Raw genomic sequence first — 24,146 nt, 5'->3', positions numbered from 1 at the left:
AGCAAATGGGAGGAGAGGGTGAAATATAACATTATGCTTCTTAATCGTGCAAAAGAATAAGGAAAGCGATTTTTAGATATATAACAAGGGAGACATGGAGTAAAAAAACAAAGGACTGTTGGAAAATGAGGCTTGAGTAGTTATGGATAGCAATGGAATGGCAGAGGAATTGAATAGATACTTTACATCAGGCTTCACGGTGGAAGACACCAGTAAAATGCCAGAACTTCAAGACAGTCAGGGTATAGACGTGAGTATACTGACCTTAGTAAAGAGGACGTGCGGGGGAAGGTGAAGTTGAATCAATCAGCGAGACCAGTCGGACAACAGCTCATAGTTCTAAAGAGATATCGAAGTTAATTGTGGAGGCATTGCTGGTGATCTTTCAGGAAATTTTGGAGTGAGGGAGGACTAGTAAATGTAACCTCCCCGGTTAAGGAGAGAGGGACACAGAAGACAGGAAATTATAGAAGGACTTATTGGATCTTTGTGAATTGATGTGTGGAGTATAAGAACAAGGAAGTTGTGAACTATATTGAAAATAGTGTGATTAAGCTACAGCATAACAAGAGTTACGTTTACAATGCCATTACAAACAGCAAAGATGAAAGTACGATTAAAACAAAGGAAATCAGTTCGAAGCAGACAGGAGCATTAGTGACGAAAAGAATGATTTCTAGATCCTGCAGTGAGAATGTTGTGATAAGCTTGTCAGTAAACAGACAAAAGGGAATGCATAAAAATCACAATAAAATCTATTGCTGATAAGGTCTCAACGTGCAACTATATCGTCAATACATATGAAGCTGAAAAAGCAAAGCAAGTGAGACAGCATCCTAGGAACAGGAAAGCCAACGTTTCAGGCTGAAAGACCTCTTCAGGATCGGGGTGAGGGAAGGGGAGCCGGGAAGTAAATAGAGGGAGGGCCGTGGTGCTCGTGGAAGCGTATGTGGAATGGCGATAGGGGGATGCAGGCAGAGAATTATTGTGATTGGTCAGTGGGAAGGGTGCAACAGATATACGAATGGGAAGACGGACAGCTTTGGTCAGGTCAGGGAATGGGACATGGGATAAGGCTGTGGGTAGAGAGACTTTGATCCAGTGAAGGCAATATTGAGATCATTGAGCTGTAAGGCCTCCAGCTGAAATATCAAGTTGTGTTCCTCAGTTTCTGTTTGACCTCACTCTGACAGTGGAGGAGGGCAAAGATGGACGTGTTTTCAGATGAACACGGGGAGGGGAGTGATTGAAATGGATGGCAACTGGAATGCTGAGTTTGTTAAAGCGTGCAGAGAGAGAATTCTCCATGAATATGTCTCTGAGTCTCCCTTTCGTCTCCACAGCTTAGAGGAGACCACGTTGGGAGTTGGAGATGTGCTCAGTGGGTCAGGATCAGGCTCTGTCCGGAGCATTAGTGTTCTGCACGAAACAATCAACTCGACTTTCCAGTTACCATTCATTTTAATTTCAACTCCCACTCGCCCGGCGACATGCCCATCCTTAGCCTGTTCACTGTCAGAGGAACACCACCTGAGAGTTTTACCTTTGAAGCTGATAGCCCAATGGCCTCAATATTGACTGATGCCGCATCAAAAGACCTCTATCCACACCCTTATCCAATGTCACTTTTCCCTGACCTGACCCACCTGTATCTGCTCCATCCTTCTCATTGATCAATCACAGTAACCTCATACCTGCATGTACCTACCACAACCATACATACCCGCCGCCCTTCCATATCCCATCACTCCATTTCTGGGCTCCCCTCCCACTCAGCAGTTCTTACGAAAGGTCCAAAATCAAAATATTGCCTTTGCTGCTCCTCTATTCTGTCTGGTCTGCTGTGTTTATCCAACTCCAAGTTTATTAACTCTGGCCTCCCGCACCTATAGTACTTCCTCTCTCCAAGCTGTGGAACTAGGTGGTCTATTTCTAAGAAGAAAAAAATTTGGACATTTGAAAAGAACGCGGACACATTTGTTATTTCTTAACAACCCAATACACACATTCCAGATGAAGCGGCATTTCGTTTGTACTCTTTCAATCCAGTCTTCTGTCATTTCTGCTCACAATGCAGTCTCCTTTACATTGGGGAGACCAAACAGAAACTGTTTTGATGAACACTCCCACTCTGTCTGTGAGAATAACCCTGACCTTCTCATTGCTTCCCATTTCATTAATGTACCTTGCTGTAATGCTGCTGTAATGCTCCAATGAAGCATAACTCTACCTCGAGTAACACCTCACTTTAGACCTTGGTACGTTCTATCCTGAAGGAATTTTTTATTCAATCCCATACATCCACAGCCTGACCGTATTATGCCTGTTCTCCATTCTTCACACATTCTTTCTCCTGGTCTCCCAATGAACTTGCCTGTTTGTGAATCGTTTGTCTTGCACTTAATTAAGTAACCCATTTCCCCCTTCACAATCTAATTAATACTCATTTTGCATTTGATTCTTTTTTTACCAGAAATAAAAGTCAACTTGTCAGGGGCATTGCTCCTCCACACCATCTTGTTTCCCTCCACCCCTCCTCTACCTCGGTCAAGGGATTTAAAAGCCCATTTTCCAATCCTTTTCTGTTCTGAAGAGGAGTCACACTGAACTTGAAATGCTAACTGTGTTTCTCTCTCTCCGCAGATGCTGCCAGATCTGCTGTGTTTCTCCAGAAATGAAAAAAGCACATTTTCAATTAAACAACTAACTCTGGATACTTGAAATCTGAAACGAGAACAAAAAAAACCTGTGAGCCATGAATAATGGTCACTGCACCCAAATAATTAAGTCTGCTTTCACTCCACGGATGCTGCCAGACTTGCTTAATTTCTCTAACAATTTCTGCTTTTACCACGTTTCAAAGACATGTGTCAACTTGGCTCAAAGACCCGGTTCAACCTTGAGCGCCATAAGCCGGGAAGTGAAAGATAACACGAGATGCACCATTTCCATGTCGCTGAAATGATGTAAAGCTGGCACCACTGAAACTACAGAGTTCTCACTGTTAGTCAGGGAGAGAAACAGAGGGACATGATTCACTCTAAACACAGAAGGTAGAACATACTGGAAAAGAAAGGATTCAAATGATTATGTTAAAGGTTGTTGGGCAATGAGACAAATTGTAAATGTGACACCATGGAGAGACCCTCAGTAGAATGAGAATATAAAATTGGAAGTGTGCCACATCAGAAACCAGAGTAGGCCACGGAGTACATGGCTGATGGGTGATTGGGACTTGGTGTGAACTGGGGGACAGGCAGTAGGACTGTACTGGAGATATTGCAGCTCAACCTGTGTGTTCCATGTGATGCTGTAGACCACAACAGCAACAGAAGCAAAATTATATTCAACCATAATCTGTAACTTTTTGCCTGGGATTATCCCTCAGTCTACCATTACCAATAAGTGAATCTATGCTTCAGCGACGAGTGTGGTGATCATGCCAGGGCAGAACTATGTGTACCTAAAACTGATGGCAAACCATAGAGCTACCACACTTGATGTTTACATTCCAAACAGCAGAAGTACCATCTGATAGGGAGAGCGGAATGATTGGAAGACCAACAGATCAGTTCGAAGCTCTACTGTCCAGCCAGATCAGCCATTATTGGATTAAACAACTCACTGTCGGAGAGGACCCAACACATGTCCCCCTCCTTAATAATGGAACAGCCCTGCACATCAGTGCAAAAGACAAGCATGTAGTTATCTGCAACATACTCAGCCAGAAGTATTGAGTCAATGATCTACCTCACTTCTTCAGGATGCCCACAGAATTAGAGATGGCAGTTTTCAAGCAATCTGATTCGCTCTATGTGACATGAAGAAATATCTGAACACAGTCGATATGACAAAGGTAATGTACAACAAGCCGTGTCCCTGGTGAAGCTGTTTCATTCCAATTCCAACTCTGACATCTATATAGCAATGTGGAAAATTACTCAACTATGACAAGTCCCTTAAGAGGAGAATAAGTACAGTATGACCAACATCACCCCCTCAATTCCATAATGATGGTCAAGTTGTTGGTTGTTCTTTTTGACAGTGTTGTCTAGCAGCACAGAAATAAACTGCTCAGTGTGGTTTGCGATCGGTTACTATGTGGAGATGGAAACGTCACTGGATTTCTAATCCAGACCAGGCTAATGCTCTGGCAGCTGATGGAAGTTAATAACAATTAATAAAATATCTCGATCTAAAATCTTGAGTCAGTAATAATGACCTTGAAGCCAATGTAAATTATAAACACCAATTTGCTTCCACAATGTACTTTCAGGAAGTGAATCTCCTATGTTTTCGTGGTCTGGCCGAAAAGTGACGCCAGACTCACAGACATGGGATGTACTCTTCAATGGTGTCTGAAATGGCCAAGCAAGACACTCAATTGTATCAAACTGCTACGAATTGTTAAAGGATAAAACCGGTCAGAACACCCGGCATCAGCTTCTGCATCAGAAAAGGGAAACACAGGCCTGTCAACACTGCAGACACTTCCTTCCTAACATCTGAGAGCTTGTGACAACATTGATAGTGTTTATCCACAGACTACATAGAAACATTGGGAAAGGAGGAGGTCATTCAACGTGTGCGAGATATGTGGCTATCCAGCCCCATCTACGGCACTTTTTATTTCCCTTCCCAGGAACAAAGACACGGAGGAGTCAGTCCAAAACTTTTCATTCAACTTTGCAAAGTCGGGTGCTGTTCCCAAAGGTACACACACACAAGCATAGTAATCTCCACACATTATATACATGTATATGTGGGCTGGGTTTACTACTGCTGCCTTGACCAACGAGTGCTCGGATTCCGCACTGTTTTCCTTTTTTGGGTTCTGGTGCCTGCGATTCTTTTATCATTCACTTGGCCAATCAGTGTTTGAGCTTCCCATTCTTCCCTTATATGGATGATGTTGTACAACTGTGGTTAAGGGCGGCCTCTCAACTATCGAGGAAAGCTGTTACAACTGTTTCATTCATATAAACGTGGGGGAGGTCCGGCAACAGTTTCGAGTGTCTGCTTGTGTTTACTATGAGGTAGAAAAGACTAAAAGGCAGCTAACCGTTTAAAAATTACACTACCCCCTACAAATCCCCCGTGTCTTTTCTTACGGCCTGTAATTTTTCAACCGTAAGTTTCTTCTCCAGGGCATTTAATAACTCCCGAGCTTGTTCATCAAACTGCCCTTCTCTAATACTACCCCCGCCCAAGAGGGATTCACGTTGTTCCATCTCGAGATTTATTCGTTCAACCTGCCCATAGGGAACATCTTTCTTAGTAAGGGCGGTTTCGATCAGTCGTTGAGTTAATCCCCGGACACAGGGAATAACGCAACACCCAAGGGCAGTGAGTACCCCTGCCACCACTATACATGAGACAAGAAAGGGAACGACCACCCCCGTCCATTTACCGAACCAAGCTTCCAACCAGTCCATGAGGCCAGAGTCGATGCCCGAGTTTTCGGCCAGTTCGTCCGCCAATGTGGTGAGTCCATCCAGGGCGCGGGTGATGGACCCATCAGGGGCTGTGTTGTTGGGGATGAAAGTGCAGCACTGAGTGCCTATCATGACACAAACACCCCCCTTCTCTGCCAACATCATGTCTAAGGCCAACCTATTTTCCTACGCCATCCTACTCGTGGCGTCCAGTTGTTCTGCTATTCCTTTCACTGCATCCCGGGTATAATTAATGAACCTCTGCTGATTGTAGTAAATATAATTAATCCAATCCACGTTCTTATTGATAGTCACCCACCAAAACAGTGACGACTCAAAACCCGCCGCTATCTGGTTCCTAGCCTTGTATTCGTCAGGAACACCCCTGGGGACCCCTATGGCATCTAAATATATGTTATCATCAAAAGAGGTCTCCAAAGCTCTCTCAGTTCTTCCACTAGAACGGGGATGCTCTTGTTTTTCGAATACCAGGGTGAATGGGATGGCCAATTGAACGATCGCACAAGTGCCCGTCCATTTTTGGGGCAGGGTCGGTCGCAGAACCCTCCCACCACAGTACCACCAGAGGTCTGCCCTAGGTACATGAATGTGGGAGTAATTCCCGCCCCCGGTAGTTTCATTGACCAGCCGGATTGATCCGCTGCACTTGTCAAATGTCCCCACATCGTCGTCCCACTGTAGTCCCGTCCGAGAGACGCAGGCCTGATGCGTACCCGTTACCCCTGAGAATGATGGCGGGCGGGACGCCCCCTCAGACCTGACGGGGGGAAACTTCAAACTCAAGGGTCGACAAGTGGGGTCGTTCCAGGCCTCTCGGTCCTGGTACAGCCTTATCATGCAGTCCATGGCTCGTGGGTGTTTCTCCCATCCCAGCGGGAATGGGACCACCTGAGGGTTAGGGCGGGCACTCGTGCATGCGTAGCAATCACTCTTTTTTATGCTCCTCACAGTATATTTGACCCATTCCATCCAGGCATTCGCCTCTCCGTATCCCGTTTCTATTTCAAAGGTCTTTTCCAAATCCGTTGTCTCAATTATTCTAATCTTTTCCTGCTTATCAGTGGTGGATGAGCCCCTAGACTCAGCTTCAATGACCGTGATATACGTGCAGCACAGCTGCATCCCCCTCCATCCTGCCTGGCCCCCAACTCTAATACCCAGTATTGTTCTATTAAGTCTCGCCTCGTTCTTTTCCAAGTTCTTTATGGTCAGATAAAGCGGATTGCACTGATTCTGCCCACAATCCCGTCCAGGGGTGATGGGATCACGGACAACTGACACCATAGCCTGGACCCCGGGGGCTGGAAGCCTACTTAGGCCTTCCCTACCATGCAATTGTAATACTAACGTCTGACCCTGGAATCCCCTTTCTCTCTCTAGATTCTGCTTAGTTTGATTCAGTTGACTTTTAGTCCTACAGGGCACCAACTCACATAGGTCTAAGCTAAGTGTCTGTGTTGATTGGTTGGCAAGCACGGAGATGGTGAACCACTGACGGTCCTCTGCTTGTTTTAACCAGAGGCCAAATTGGGTAACACGCACACAAAGACCCAGCCCAAGGATAATGGCATAGCAAGTTAACAATACGATTGACCGCATTTTGTCGCGACACCCGTAGCCCGAGGGCACAGTTCCTTTAGACTCGCCAAAGTCCGATTAGTTCGTTCTCAGGGTCTCTGTTCCTTAGATGCCTTTGTCAGAGAGATTCGTTCGTCCTCCGTCGGTTGTGGCACTGGTCCCTTGACTCGAGTGTAATGTGTCCAGCCCTTTTCGGCCGTACGGACAGCCGTTTCGGTCGTCAAAAGTACCAGGAAGGGACCGTCCCAAGTTGGTTCGAGGGTACGTTGCTTCCAGCTTTTAATCAGGACCCACTGACCCGGCTTGACGGTGTGCACCGCAAACTCGAGGGGCGGCGTCTGTGCCAAAAGTCCCTGTTGGCGTAAACGAGATAGAGCAGACCCCAGAGCCACCACATATTTTTGCACAAACATATCCCGAGACTCAAATACAGGAGGTTCCCCCTTCGGCCCATGGAACGGGAGGCCAAATAACATTTCGAAAGGGGAGACGCCCAAATCCCGCCTTGGCTGGGTGCGAATTTGCAACAGGGCAAGGGGTAGGCATTTGGTCCAAGGCAGGCCGATTTCACTAGTGAGCTTGGTTAGCTGCTTTTTGATGGTCTGGTTCATTCTTTCGACCTTGCCCGAGGAGGAGGGATGCCAGGGGGTGTGCAAATCCCAGTCAATCCCCATTGCTTGCACTACATTCTGGAGGACGGTCGAGGTGAAGTGGCTCCCCTGGTCAGAGTCAATAGCGCGGGGTAGCCCAAATCGTGGGATGATTTGCTCGAGTAGAATCTTGCTAACCTGAGTTGCCCGTTGCCGTGGTAGTGGGGAAAGCTTCCACCCATCCTGTCAGGTGATCTACCACTACTAATAGATATTTCAGGCGACCTATGGGGGGGAGCTCCGTGTAATCTACCTGAACATACTCAAACGGCCTATAGGCCGGACTCCTACCCCCTTGTCTTGCATGCTGCCGCAGCCCCCTTTTGTTAATCTTTCGACATGTTATACAATCTCCTGTGACCTGCTTGGCTACCGTGTACAGACCAGGGTGAGCATATCAGCGCAGGAAGGCATCACACAGTGCCTGGGCGCCCCAGTGACCCCCTTGGTGTAAACGGGCAATAATGTCCCGCGTCAACGGTCGATTTAGTAGCTGGCAGCCATCGGGTAAGGTCCACTTGCCTTCCCTATCCTTTGTACCCCCCAGAGACGCGAGAAGAGTTTCTTCTTTGTCAGTAAACGTGGGCACTTCGGTAATTTTGGATATCTGTGGAATCCTTACCAGGCAGTTTATTACTTCCTTCCCCATCCCAGCCAATTTTGCCTGTTCATCTGCCAATTGATTCCCCAGGGTCTCTATTTTATCGTCTTTCTGGTGTCCTTTCACATGTACTACTGCAATCTCTTGTGGCAGCAACAAATCCTCCAAGATCATGGCTACTAGTTCCTCGTGGACCAACTCCTTTCCTCTACTATTTATCATTCCCCTTTCTTTCCAGATCTTCCCAAAGGTGTGTACTACCCCAAAGGCATACTTAGAGTCAGTGTAGATTGTCCCGGCTATTCCCTTTAAATTCCTCAGAGCCCGGTGCAAGGCGTACAATTCGCACGTTTGTGCGGACCAGGCATTCGGTAGCCGTCCACTTTCCACTAATTCCCAACCAGTCTCACTAATGACTGCATAACCGTTGTGTCTCTTCCCATCTATCACTCGAGAGGACCCATCAATGTACCACCGCCTACCTGCATGTAAGGGGGTATCCCTCAGATCTTCCCTCACTTTACTCTGGTACTCTATTATGTCTGAACAGCAGTGTTCCAGTTCCTCCTCGCCTTCCCCTTTCCAAAGAAAGTCCGCCGGGTTCTGGCAGCCCCCGACTTCTATTCGGAGGTCTTCTCGGTCTAACAATATGGCTTCATATTTCAGAATTCTCGAGTCAGTCAGCCACCTCCCGGCCTTCTGATTCAGGATAGTTCTAACCTGGTGGGGAGTAGTGACTGTCAAGGGGGCCCCGAAAGTCAACTTCCTGCTTTCCTCTACCAGCTTTGCCGTGGCTGCCACCACTTGGACACACTCCGGCCACCCTCGGGAGACTGGATCCAGAATTTTTGACAGGAAAGCCGCGGGCTTCCTTTTACCCCCCCAGTCCTGGGTCAACACTCCAAGAGCGGTTCCCTCTCAGGAGTTCACAAAGAGGCGAAATGTCTTACTAAAATCCGGCAATCTTAAAACAGGTGCGGCCATCAATTTTCCTTTTCGGATTTCAATTAACTTTTTCTCCTCCTTCTCCCATTTTATTCTGTTGGGTGCCTCCTCAATGAGTTTTAGGTACAAGTCTTTAGTAAGGGGGGCATAGTCGTCTATCCATAACCGACAATAGCCTAAGAGTCCCAAGAACTTCTGCAACTCCCTCTTGGTCGTTGGGAGGCCTAGTTCGATTATTGCCCGCACTCTTTCCGGACTTATTCGTTTCTGTCCCTGGCTTATCAAGTGTCCCAGGTACTTAACCTCTTTCTCGACATATTGGAGCTTCTTCTGACTCACTCTTAACCCCTTCTCAGCTCGGTAATTTAACAGGGCATTAGTCCCAAGTAGGACGTCCTCCTCCGCCGGTCCGGATAAAAGGAGATCGTCCACGTATTGTATAAGCTTAAGGGCCGGGGACAAGGTTAGTCCCTCCAATAATTGTTCCAGAATCTGCCCGAACAGAGTCGGGGACTCAGTGAATCCTTGGGGGAGTACGGTCCACCTGTACTGTTGTTTTCTGCTAGTATCAGGATCCTCCCATTCAAAAGCAAAAAGATCCCTACTGTCCTTGTCCAGGGGACACGCCCAGAAGGCATCCTTTAAGTCTATAACACTAAACCAGCCGTGGTCCGGGGGGATTCACCCCAGAATAGTGTATGGGTTCGGTACCACAGGGTGCCGTACTTGGACAATTTTATTTACCTCCCTTAGGTCTTGGACCATTCGGTAGCTCCCATCCGACTTCCGGACCGGCAGGATGGGGGAATTGTATCGTGACATACAGGGCTCTACCAATCCATCTTTTATTAGGTCTTCCATAACTGTCTTCAGGCCCTGCCTCCCTTCCCAAGAGATGGGGTATTGGCGCACTCTGACGTCGGGGCTCTGGGGCTTTAATTTTACCTCCACAGGTCGAATTGCGAGTCCCCCCCAGTTCCCTTTGGCGACCCAAACCCTAGGGTCTATCTCTGTCAATCGGGACTCACTAAGGTATGACATGGTAACGGCTAATTCTTCCTCTCTCACTTCTGCCCCGTCTCGCTTCTCTCCCTCTCCAACTTTTCTTCGACGTTCCTCTTTCCACCCCATAACCTCCCTCCCCCATTCCGGTGGACTTACAAGCTTCCCGTACGGCTGCCACCATCATTTTTGTCTTATGTTTCTCCCTTATTACATCCCTCTGAACGTACACCTTCTGTGCTTCCCGTAATAATTCTGCAACATCCTTTTCAGCCCAATCCTCCACTTTCTGTAATTTCTTCTGAATGTCAGGCCATGACTTAGTCACAAAGTGCACCTTAAGCATGCTCTTGCCTATTTCCCCATCAGGGTCTAAACCTGAATACTTTTGCATGGACTCCCGCAAACGGTCTAAAAACTCACTCGGGGATTCATCCTTTTTCTGTCCAACTTCAAATGCTTTTGCTAAATTCCGCTGTCTGGGCACGCAGGTTTGGATTCCCCTGATTATAAGGCTTCTGAGGTCTGTCATATTGGCCCTTCCCCCCGCGTCGTTATGATCCCACCGGGGGTCCTCTAAGGGGTACTTCTGCTCTCCACGCTGAGGGCCGTCCTGATGCTCCCTATCCCAAATGGCCATTGCACTATTCCGGATCATAACAATTTCATCGTAATTAAATAGTATTCTCATCATGGCCTGCAGTTCAGACCATGTGTATATACTGGGCCCCAGAAATTGGTCCAGTTGTATTCCCACACTGACGGGGTCGTCCAGTAGACGGGGTCGTTCATTACGGAGTTGCCGGATATCCCCAGAATTTAAAGGTTGTACTACGAACCCGGTCCGTTCGTTCCCAAACGGCACCTCTCGTAAGGGGTTCAGCTGTTCAATATTGTCACTCCTCCCAGCTCTCAATCCCTCTTCTCGACCTCTCCGCATCTCGAGTCGGACTGATTTCCTAGTGCCTGGGGTGAGTTCTGTGCCCCCTCCTGTACACCCCCCAGCAGTCCCTTCCTCACTGGTCGTAGCCTGCTGGGACTCGGAATTATCCGTCGCAGGAGGGAGGTCCGCGCTGGACGCCTGGTCGTGCGCGGGTGGTATATACGGGGGCGGGGAAGACGGTGGCAAACCGTCGGTGAGGATGTCCCAAGACTTCTGGGGCTTCCTCGGGTCTGTTTGGGGAGTCAGAGGATAGAGACGCGTGGGACTCTCGCCGTCGCCCGCCAACCAGGCGGCGGCATATTTGCTCTCCTCTGGGTCAAACGGTTGTTTTCTGTTAACATATACATTTAGGATTTGACACACCCAGTCTTCATCAGACCCATACTCGGACCAAACTACCGAGGGGGCGCGGATAGGTTCTTTGGTCCATATAAAACAACAATATTTTATCATGGTCTCTTTCTTTAAGTCCTTCGTTCTACTACTGTCCGTCCATAGACTTAACTTCCGACCTAATGGACTATCGGGGGGTATTTCTTTCCCATTTGCAGTCTTCCCTGACTTTTCCTTAGTAAATCTAGAAGTCTGATTTCCCATGGTTTATCTTCGGTCCTGGTCTTAAACGCCCAAAGCGTTTTCACAGATGACCGTCAAAACCACAATTTCCCGTGGTTTATCTTCAGTCCTGGTCTTAAACGCTCAAAGCGTTTTCACAGATGACCGTCAAAACCACAATTTCCCGTGGTTTATCTTCAGTCCTGGTCTTAAACGCCCAAAGCGTTTTCACAGATGACCGTCAAAACCACAATTTCCCGTGGTTTATCTTCAGTCCTGGTCTTAAACGCCCAAAGCGTTTTCACAGATGACCGTCAAAACCACGCGGCCAACAAGGAAGAACAAAAGAATCTCTTACCTTGATCCGTGCACGGAGTTGTCTGGCCTTTTTAAATGTGTGTACCCCCGTGTATAGTCACTAACCGGTCGTCCCAGCACTCGTCCGTGTGTTCCTTTTCCAGGATTCAAAATTATTTTTAAATGAGCCGGGTCACATCGTCTCTTGGCCGACGGCCAACGGACCAAGCCGATCAGTGAGAAGTATAAATATATACTAGACGCGTCTTTGTTGTAATCAGGCTTGATCCGTGAGCCGAAGAGACTGCCCCCCCCGGCAATAATTATTTCATCCCGGAGGAGCCCCCAATTGTGCGAGATATGTGGCTATCCAGCCCCATCTACGGCACTTTTTATTTCCCTTCCCAGGAACAAAGACACGGAGGAGTCAGTCCAAAACTTTTCATTCAACTTTGCAAAGTCGGGTGCTGTTCCCAAAGGTACACACACACAAGCATAGTAATCTCCACACATTATATACATGTATATGTGGGCTGGGTTTACTACTGCTGCCTTGACCAACGAGTGCTCGGATTCCGCACTGTTTTCCTTTTTTGGGTTCTGGTGCCTGCGATTCTTTTATCATTCACTTGGCCAATCAGTGTTTGAGCTTCCCATTCTTCCCTTATATGGATGATGTTGTACAACTGTGGTTAAGGGCGGCCTCTCAACTATCGAGGAAAGCTGTTACAACTGTTTCATTCATATAAACGTGGGGGAGGTCCGGCAACAGTTTCGAGTGTCTGCTTGTGTTTACTATGAGGTAGAAAAGACTAAAAGGCAGCTAACCGTTTAAAAATTACACTACCCCCTACAAACGCAGTCAACCTTCCACGTTCTTATCATGTCCGAGAATCTCCTCAATGCCTTTCTCCTACAGCAGACTGTGATATGTTGCAATTGATTCCATCAACCAAATGTTTGAAGTGTTTGCGAATAGCTGAGACCCAAGGAAATAATCCTGAGATACTCCACGAACCTTCAATCTCCAATAAAAGGATCATTTTATTCCTGTTTTTCCGGTCCAAAGCCTCATTTGCTGACCTGCTTTCTTTTTCTTATTTTCCCTTCCAACTTTCTTTTTGTAATTTACTAACCTTAAGCTGGACCCAGGGTTTGGAACTCAAGCTAAGCCCAATGCGGAGGAGAGTGAGTCCTTACTTTTCTGGAGCAAGCACATGACCTGGAATTGGCAGCTGCAACACCAGCAGAATCAACGTGAGTGAGATAGGGCCCAGTAGCAAAAGGTGATGCCTGAAGATTGGAGACATGTTGTTGGTTGGGTCCTGCACTGGTTGTATAAAGCGGATAGTAGAAGGACATGAAAGTAACATCGATGAGTTGGGCCCAGCAGTAAGAGACATGTCTCTGACATTGGAATGGCCTGGCCACAGGGGGCAATGAGCTGTTGATGGAGGAGTATCTGCCAAGTGGCAAAGATGGTACCTGAGGATCAGCAACTTCGATGTTGCTGCGGTCTGATGTAGATGGGGATGAAGCTGTCATGAAGGGGTTGGGTTGCAGTGGTGGTCGATGATGAGGAGCTGTCTCACAACCCATAAACCCTCTTCAGGCTGTATCCTCTGTTTATTCCATTGTCTTCAATTATCCGAAATGGCACCACTTTGTGGCAACAAGTGAAAGCATTTCATTGTGTTTTATTCTATTTATCCTGGAAAATACACCTGGCCATAAAATCAAAATCAAAAACTTTTACTCACTCTTTCCTGCCAGCTGTCCCATTCTGTAACCATGTCCAAATATTTGCCACAATCCCATAAGATATGATTTTGAACACTGTGTTTGGGATTTCAGCAAAAATCTTTCCGGAAATCCCCCTCGTAATCTTATCCTTGAGAATCACCTCTCCCTCAGCCTTCTCTGCTCCAAAGTAAACAACCTGAGCTTATCCAGCCTCTCTCCATTCCTGACATGCTCCATCCCAGGGAGCATCCCGGTGAATCTCCTCTGCACCCCTCCACTACATCACATTCCTTCCTGCGATATGGCTCCCAGAACTACGCACAGTGATCCAACACGGCCTAACCATAGACTTGTATAGATCTGACAATCGATACATCGGGGAATGAAGGCTCTGCCTACGGTTCCCTCTGCCTTATTAACTAACGTATTAACCTCAGTCAAAAAGTATATTGCTGGAAAAGCACAGCAGATCAGCCAGCTTCCGAGAAGCAGGAAAGTCGACTTTTTGAGAATATGCTTTTCATCATGAATGTGGCCACCAATCCTGATAAAAAGCTTATGCTCGAAACACCGACTCTCCTGCTCCTTGCATGCTGCCTGACCGACTGTGCTTTACCAGAACTCCACTTCTTGACTCTGATCTCAAACATCTGCAGTCCTCATTTTTCCCTAACCTATTACCCTGTGCCGTCACATTCAGGGATCTGTGGAGGAACACCCTCTCAGCTTCTTAGTGTGCTGCCATTTATTAAATAACCCCATTTCTTCACCACATGTTTATCAGGGTTATATTCCATCTGACAATCTGACCATTCCATCTGTATCTTCCTGTAACATAAGGCCTTCCTCCTCACTGCCACCCGACCAAACTATGTGTCAAATACAAATATTAAGTAGCACACTCCCTCACCACCCCACCCCCACGCTAACACATTCACATCTAGATCATTTATGAATTCCACAAATAATAAGATACACTGCACTGATCCCTGTGGTACATCAGAGGGGACACTGGTTTCCAGTCACACAAACAGCCTTCCTCCATCACCCCCAGCCTCCTGCGAGTAAGACAATGTTTGATGTAACTCACTAAGTTACCCGTAATATCATGACTCTTTAAAGTCAGTTTCACATATGGGGCTTTGTCAAAGGCCTTGCTGAAAAACGATAAGAACAACATGCTCGAAAACAGACAATAACATTCACTTGGTATGACTTCCGTTCTATGATGTCATGCTGACCACCCCCCCCCCCCCCCCCGATCAAACCTTGCCTCTGCAAATAGAGATAAATTTTCCCCTTTCCTATTTTCTCCAGTACTTGCTCTAACACGGATCTAATACTGACTGGTTAACAGTCAGGCTATTTCCACCATCCTTTCTGTAAAGTGGGACCAGATTCCTTGTTCTCCAGTCATCTGGCAACTCCAACTTCCCTGATGCCAGATTCGACTTAAAAATCTGAGTCAGCACCTTTTCTCCTTTGTATCTAACAGCAGCCTGTAATGCAACTTATCCAGACATGGCAATCAGTCCAATTTTACACCAGCCAAAGCCTCCAATCCCGGCTCCCATCTTATATCAGTCTGTTCAAGAACTTCCCAACCCATCTTTTTGAATTCTGTCCGTGCATCCTCCTTCTCCAAGTAAAACAGACATGGAGCTCAAATGCAACAATCGATCAATGTTCTCCAGCTTCGAACACAGAGTGCTCCCTTGGTCTCTAATGGGCCCCAGTTGTATCCTGGTTATTCTGTTCTGATTGATATACGTGAACAACATCTTGTGATTCTCCCTAATCTTGCCTGGCAGCAATTCTCCATGCCCCTGTGTCAGTCCGTCTCTCTGTGTGAACTTTCGAAGCTTCACTGCGATCTCCTTTCATTTTGGTAATCACCGGAGAACTCAAACTGAATTTCTCCATCAGATAATCTTGCCTCTAATAAGATTGGCATGAATGTAACTTTTTAGTTTCTCTGTAATTTCCAAGTTCTCTGCAAAAAATTATCGTGTATGGATATTCCCCATTCCACACATGTCCTTGCCTTCATTTACCCATCAAATATCGAGAGAAACGTTTGGTTATCCTAATGTTTCTTGTTAGGTTGCATTTTTTTTATTATTTCATTATCAGTTCATTGGTCCTCAAATGTCTATGAATCCATGGCTTACAACAATATCTGGTATTTTTCTGAGCTGCTTCCTTTCATCTAATACAATCTTTAACTTATTTTGTTAACTATTGTTATGTCACCTTAACCCTTTGCTGTTTAAACTGTGGTGGATATGTGGATATTGTACATTTTAAGGTGTTTATTTAAACAACAACCATTGCCTGTCTTCCAGTAAATCTTTTCATGTACTTCTCCAATTCAATGAATCTAATTTTAGCCTCATACTTTCGTGAATTGCATGACTCAGGTTTAAAACCACAGTTTCAAAAACAACTGGTTTGTATTCAGACGTCGTATAAAATTCAATATTACTATTCCTTAAACCTCCTTTTCAGCAGGGTTTTCAATTAGCTGTTCTGATCACATAACAATTTCAAAACAGCCTCACCTCTACCTCAGTGCTCAACATACTGTGAAAGGAAACCATCTCAAATACGCTCATGAAATCCATTTTCCTAGCACGTGGGTTACAACAGTTTTGGTGCAGTTTGAAAGTGTTCATTATTACTGCAGTACCCACAAACCTGGTTACCTAATTTCCTGTTTTATGATAGACCCAAAATTTGTATTGCAACTTTCACTTTGACATAAAACTTCCATCAATCTTTGCTTCTCCTTGCTGTTTCTAAGCTTCACCTTAGTAGATTCTGTGGAATCTGAGCGATGTGGCCTCTGGAGAGATTAATGGTAGATTCAGGTAAGATATTTGGTGAAGCCTATTTGGACATTGAGATAATCTCGTAACGTTATACATTCTTCTCAAGTGTTATGACATTTTTCACCAACTCTCCCGTTATGCAGGTGGAGTAGAGAAGGACAACGTTCTTTCAACAATGCTGTGCCTTCCTCGAGACAGCTGAGACTGCTCTAACCTTGGAGGAAACCTTACAGCAGGTTGGTAAGAACACCGGGAAGAGTCCACAACAGAAGCCAATTATACAGCTAACTCTACTTCTCCAGCTTTTTACACAGGAACAGCAGAAGGATATTCAGGCCTTTGACCCTGTTACACCAGAACAGGACGAGGTTATTCAGCCCCGGAGCCTGATATACAGTTAAAGGAGAATGCTAATGAGCCCCTCGCGTCTATAACACGGCACGCTGAGTAGAACATGAGGCACCAGTATCCGATTATGCAGCAGCAGGATCAGTCCATTCAGTCTCCTCAAGTCTCTAACACAAGAACTGGAACAGGTTGGTACACTAGAATAATAGAAGGCCATTCAGCATGAGAACTAAAGAAGGAGATACAATCGTTTGAGACTTGTTATGGAAAGGTGGAGGCAATTCACCCATGTGTCAGTTGTATCTGAACAGGAAGAGACAAATCACTCTTTCAATCCCATTTCAGGGATGTATAAATGGAAGGAAGAATTGCTGCAACTCTGCAAGGTATTAGTGAGACGGTAACTGACGTACTGTGTTCAGGTTTGTGGTCCTGACTGCAGTACTCATATTGTTACAACAAAGGCAGTTCAGAACAAATACATTAGATTGATTCCAGAGACGAATTTGTCTTTTGAAGCGAGTTTGCACAGTTCAGGCCGATGCACTCTAGGTTGAGAAGAATGAGAGGAGACCTCATTGAGGTCTGGAGGATGTTAAAGGTGATTGATAATGTCGGTGTGGAGTGGATATTTCATCATGTGGGGCAAACTAGAACAAGAGATCATAGTTTTAGGATTAGGCAGAGCAGATTGAAAACTGGGGTGAAGAGAACTTACTTTTCTCAATGGGCTGTGAATCTGTGTAATTCACTTCCCCAGTGTGCCGGGGACGCTGGGACATTGAATAAATGAAGGTATATGGGGAGCAGGCATCGAAATGGAACTGAGCCGGCGATGACATCAGCCATGATTGTATATACAATGGCGGAACAGGCTTGAGGGGCTGGATTGTTCCTCGTTCTTATTCAGCCCTTCGACTGTGCTCCACAGGAACAGGGGAGGAACGTTTACCAAACAGGAAGCAGGCCCTCTGGATAAATAAGTCTTAATCAGTTTGACAGAACGTAACCAGTGGAGTCACACAGTGACCAATGCTGGGTCTGCAACTGTTTACAATTGATATCAATGATAAAAACGATATAACACATGTACTGCTACTAAGTTTGGTGATGACACTAAGGTAAGAAAGTCATTAAGTTATTAACAGAATTTGGAGAGTGAATGTGGAGATATGAACAGGTAAAGTAAATGACTAATACTTTGCCAAGTGGAATATAATAGAATGTATACCCTGTCAGCTTTTTCAGGAAAAATGAAAGGCAGCATGTTACTGAAATGTAGAGGAATTACATGACGTGGGGATAGTGTGTTCTGGAGGATTCACTCTGACCCATTCCAACATGGGAAGTGTTGCTCTATCTCCATGATGGTCTGCTCCATGACAAGCCCAGTGGTCCTATTGCTCTCAGTATATACGGGATATTTTGATGAGGTTGGTTGGCAGTGGGGAATGGTGGGTGTTTTGAGCCATGTATCCAGGGGACAGCCTTTAGCCAAGAGGCTATCCTTTCTTTCCAATGGAGACCCAAAGAAGATGAGAATGGCTGGCTGCTTCTAAATGAAGAGGAGGTGGCTGCTGCCAGAATAGTGGGTTCTTTACCAACATGATGTCCTGTCCATGGGCACATTGTAACATTATTGGAGTAAGAGTTCCTTCAGTTCCTGTAGCTCTCCTCATGTACATGGGGGGCCCACAGAGCCATATACATCATCGGGAATCCTGTTATACGGAGAAAACACGGATACACCTGGCAGCTCTCTGCTGAAAGAGAAAACGTGCATCTCATCCAGCACATATATCGTACTTTTCCGAATGTTGACATTGATGTCGACATACTGGGAGATGATGAATATGTCACCCAGTCCTGCATGGAGGTTCCGGATCATAGAAGCTGAATGAAACAGTGACCCTAAGAGCCACTGGCAGTATCGTCCTACCCCTGGTGTGACGCTGCAGGTGGTGTTGAAGTGACACTGCTCTGTGACCAGCACCTTGTTCAATCAGTGTCCCCTCACAAACCTGCTCCTGGGTTAAGTGTAGCTTGGGAAGCTGTTCCTTGAAAACCCGGGATGGATACAGCAGATCCCTTTCCCCACACACACTGACTCTGTGGTTTCAGAGCTTCCCCTGTCTTGCAGCCTCTGCTCCATTTATTGTTCATGCTACAGACCCAGATGCTGTAACTACAATCCCCATCCAAAGTTGGGTCACCAAATCATCAGGTCTCCCTGAATGTCTGAGGCAGCTCACTTCACATCCTCCAGCAAACCATCCCCAACCCCTCCACTAACATTCAATAGCCGGGGGCAGTCAGAAGCACCTCAGCTACAACTGTTATGGACCTGACCAGACCAGACCCCGTGAAAATATTTTAAGCAGGCAGCTTCGACCTTAACTTTTCCTTATTTTAAATGCAGATGTGAACTGTGTGTTCCAGATGTGTTGCAACTGGTCACCCCACTCTACGTTAAGCAAAATACAATCCATTCAAACGCTGTAGTTAAAACACAATGAAAGAGAAGAACAGGTTGTGTTAGCTTCTCTACAGGAACACCAACGCAAACAACAGATACGGTGCCTTCTACTAATTAACTGAGCGAATACAGGAACATCCCATAAACACCCCCCCCGGCAAAAAGGTAAATTCATTCACAAAGTCTTATGTGCAGTTCTCCAATCCAGGAGGAAGCAACTTTAAGAGAGTTTTCAGAGAGAATAGCAGCTAGGGATCATGTATTGAAACTTCCAACCTTTCTGTGACCCCGAGCAGCTTCTGAATGCTGCAGCTAAAATCAAAACGAGATATCTGGTCTGTGAGAGCTGGCCGCTGTCCTTCCATTGTTCCCACTGTTTTGATAAAATCTAAACGCCTCCTCAGTTATATAGTTAAGCTGTTTTCAGGCGGCAGTTCGGCATTTCTGCCTTTAAGACCTCTTTTCACAAAAGAAAACAAGAGAAAATAACTTTTTAAAAGTGGCAGCATCGTCACAACTCCCCGTTTGAAAAAAAAATCAATATACAAAGATGGCCTCATTTTAAACCCTCTGTTCTTACTGTTTCAGTATGTCACAATATGTATATATTGCACTGAAAGCATTCACAACTCCATTCGATTTCAGTCAGTTTACTCCTGCCATAGAACCCCTCTGTTTTTCTTCATCCAATTCTAGACAACTTGTCAGCAAGTACGGTTTCTCTCCTGTCACTTGTATAACTTCCAAATTGAATGGCAACAATAATAACTCTATTTGAACAGACTGGAATTTTTCACCCGAGTTTCTCTAAAAACGTTCAGGCGTTATGATCAGTCTATATATTTATCTAAGACAGGTTATTGGCAATTTAAATGCTGAAATGTTGTAATGCCAACACCAAGCTCAAGGCGTCCTTCCCAAGTGTTACATATTTCTATTCATGGTTATACCGGACACTCCAACCACACGTTACATAATAGAGCACTTTTCATCTCTCCAATAGTCCTTCTGAATGACATATCTCCTCATGTCTCAGCTTAAATGTTTTACATGTTTCTGTACCTCTTAATGCTGTAACCCCTTTACCTGCTACTCCTGGTCGATGCCACTAAACCTTACTCTCACAGTTATATAGTTTAAGATCTAGCACATTGTTCTCAATCCCTCTCAGAAGCCAAACTTTGATTTATGGACCAATTGATAATCATTACCCATTTCAGATTTTAATCATGCTATTTCAACACTCTATTCTTCCACACGAATTCTCACGACTACAGGAAATGAGTTTTTAAACAAATTCAAAGTAAGAATCTCTATAACAGTTTAATAATACCCTGACTCACCATTCAAAATTACTTTGTTTAATTCCTTCAACTCTATGTACGTTTAACCAGGGACGAAATTATAGATTCTAAAACGTTATCTGTAAGCTTCTGGCACAACCTAACATGCACTTCTGATGGCTTTCTTCACCTTCTCTTACTGGCCAGATACCTCCTCGAATAGGGATGCAAATACCTCACACCTTACACCTATCAGGTTTGTTTGAATTAACAAAATCCACATGGTCACTGGCCACCGCATTCGTGTAGCCACTTTCTCAAATGAAATTGAAAAGACTTCTACATCCTTCTCATCAAATGTAGACAATTCCTGTACATATTTAAACAGATCCCCATCAGGCCTTGGCCTACCATAGAGTTGCTCATCCTCACTATCATCCTCATCCAGCCGACCGAATCCCTTCATCTCCACCCTGCTTAGTCGAATTTACTCTCAAATTGCTAATTTTTGAAGTTGAAAATCTCTGGTTTTTGCTTTTCTTTTTCCTTTTTCTGTCTTGCATCTTCCTCTCCTTTTCTTTTAATTCTACTTTTAATCATATTTCAAACTGTCTCAATTCCTTTTTGTGTTCAAGTTGTGTTATCTGCAAATAAATTACAGCCATTTCCCAAGATTCTGATGGTGTTTCCAATAAAATTTAAATGCAAAGCTACAGCTGTAATTATCTCTCCTTTTCTCACAGACAAACACACCCCCAACTCCAGCTTGTCTGCTAATTCTAAAAGCTTTCCCTTGCTTACCTTTGGTAAAATCTCCAACTTCACTTATTCCACACCCAGATAAGTCTTAGAGACAGAAGTAGCCATTGCTACACAAAGCACTGTACAAACCAACCGAATTCAACACCCAGACCAAAAGACACAAAACAAACAAAAGACGCTGCCTTTGAGCCTAAAAATCTCCCTGTGCACATTCTCCCCGTCCCCGCGTTAGTTTTCTCCAGGTGTGCCATTTTCTTCCCACAGCCTAAAGAAATGCAGGTTCAGTGAAATGGCCATGTTAAATTGCCCGTACTGTTCAACGATGTGTAGGTTAGTTGCACTAGTCAGGGGTAAATATAGAGTAATGGGGAGGGAAATGCATCTAGGTGATTTACGTTTTGAAGGGTTGGTGTTGAGTTGATGGGCCAAATGACCTGCTTCCATACTGTAGGGATTCTAATCCTGAAGCCAATTTGGGTATATCGATTTCGAACAGGACAAATGTCCCCAGTTTGCTGTGGAACAGAGCAGACTGAGCTAAAATACTTTAAGATGGTAACCTGGACGCCCACCTTGTCGAAGGTTAGATTCCCAACAGTATGGAAACAGGCCGTACGTCCTCACAAGTCGACACTGACCCACGGAAGACTAAACCACCCAACCCCACTCCCCTACACCATATTTGCCCCTGACTAATGCACCTAACACTATGGGCAATTTCTCATAGCCAATTCACCTGACCTGCACAGCTTTGGATTGTGGGACAAAGCCAGAGCACCCAGAGGAAACCCATGCAGACACAGCTAGAATGTGCAAACTCCACACAGTCATATTTGAGAATTGAATCCGCGTCCCTGGTGCTGTGAGTCCGCAGTGCTAACCACTGAGACACTGTGCCATCCCACTAGCTTACAGTAAATGCAGTTGTCAAATGGGTATTCCAGATGTGATACAGCTGGTCAAACCACGTAACTTTAAGCAAAACACAATTTATTTAAACTCTGTAATAAAAATACATACAAATCTTAGAGGAGTTTATAATAACTTTACTGGGAATCTTAACAGAATAATAGATACAGCACCATCCACTAATGAACTGTTCCAATGTACTAACATCCCTTAAAATCATCCCTTGGGAAAATGGTACAACCAAGGTCAATCAGTCTTGCACGCAGTTCTCCAATCCAGGAGGACACAGCATAGACAGGTTTTAGAGAGAACAGCAGTGAGGGATCATTCACTGAAGCATCCAACCTGTCACCGACTGCAAGCACCTGGTGACTGTTAGAGCTCAGAAAAACTGGAAAGCCTGGTCTGTGAGAGCTGAGCTTTGTTATCATTATTAATGTAAAGAAACCCTACAAGCCTTCTAAGTTAATAACTTCAGCTATTTTGCAGTAGACAGTATGGCATTTAAGATCTCTCTTCAAAGAAAATGAGACAATAACCTTTTTAAAAATTGACAACATTGTCAGAGATGTTCGATACCTGGCCCTTTACAATAATGCTCAAGGGGATTCTTCGTGTTTCTAGCCACACGATCAACTCAGAGGGACAAACACAGACGTCAGATGTTCAGTGGACAGGCACAGACCACCTTTCAAAGACATGAGTCAATGCAGCTGAAACCTATCCAACATGGAGCACCACATGGTACACACTAGGAATTGAACAACATCCAGATACACACACCAACCCCGGAACATGGAATACCATATGGGACGCACCGAGAAGAGAACAGCAGCCAGACACGCACACCCATCTCCGACATGGAACACATCGGGAAGTGATCAACAGACCGACAGACACCCCGACTCCTGAACATGGAACACCACATGGGACATAGCGGGAAGTGAACAACAGCCCGACTCACATCCCTGTCCATGGAGCACCACATGGGACACACCGGGAAATGAACAACAGCCCGACACACATCCTCTGTCCATGGAACACCACATGGGACACACCGGGAAGTGAAGAACAACCCGATGCAAAAACTCCTGTCCATGGATCATCACATAGAACACATCGGGAAGTGAAAAACAGCCAGACGTGTATATGGAACACCACATGGGACACACCGAGAAGTGAACAAAAGCACAAGACACACGATTTCACTGTTTTGGAACTTCGCAACGTCAGTACTCTATACACAAGGGAGCCAAAAACCAAGGCCAGGGAAAGATACAGTGGGACAGAATGATTCACATTAAAGACAGAAACAGACAGTTAATTAACTGAAAGCATGTTGTGGAAATAAGGAGAAAAAAGACTGGGTAATGTGACTAACTGGAGGATTGACTCTTAGAGAACAAAATTACAAGAATGAGAATATTGAAAAAAGGTATTTTCAGATCAGCTGAAATGGTCTGTTTAATCAAATACTAAAATGGCTTCACAGAACACTTCTCGCAACATAAACTGGGAGAAGATGACCGACTAACACGGGGAGCTGTGCAGACCATGCTCAGTAAACTGGATTATCTGCCCTGCGTGGGGAGTATTGGAAACTTTTACTATCATATGAGAATGATGCACATATCAAATTCACAGAGCTGGGAAAGATTTCTATCTCGATTAGACCAGTATAAGATGTGAGAGTCCGCGTGTGTATGCGTGTGGTGGTGGTGTGTGTGTGTTGGGGCGGGGGGGGGGGTGCGTGCATTTGGGGTGGTT

The 24,146-nt window shown here is 45.4% G+C and overlaps 1 protein-coding gene across 1 annotated transcript; it reads right to left on the bottom strand.

The window, feature by feature from the left end:
* Window positions 1-4,998: 4,998 nt before the first annotated feature.
* On the bottom strand, window positions 4,999-12,064 carry LOC140492672 (uncharacterized). Its single transcript, XM_072591710.1, has 2 exons — window positions 6,890-12,064; window positions 4,999-5,524 (listed from the first exon to the last, which is right to left on the bottom strand). Exon 1 carries the CDS (start codon window positions 11,770-11,772, stop codon window positions 10,258-10,260), a length of 1,515 nt encoding a protein of 504 aa, XP_072447811.1. The 5' UTR covers window positions 11,773-12,064; the 3' UTR covers window positions 4,999-5,524; window positions 6,890-10,257.
* Window positions 12,065-24,146: the final 12,082 nt, after the last annotated feature.

This window comes from Chiloscyllium punctatum, chromosome 21 (assembly GCF_047496795.1).
Source record: "Chiloscyllium punctatum isolate Juve2018m chromosome 21, sChiPun1.3, whole genome shotgun sequence".
NCBI lineage: Eukaryota > Metazoa > Chordata > Chondrichthyes > Orectolobiformes > Hemiscylliidae > Chiloscyllium > Chiloscyllium punctatum.
The sequence above is the reverse complement of the archived record's forward strand: the minus strand, read 5'-3'. Positions and strand labels throughout refer to the sequence as shown.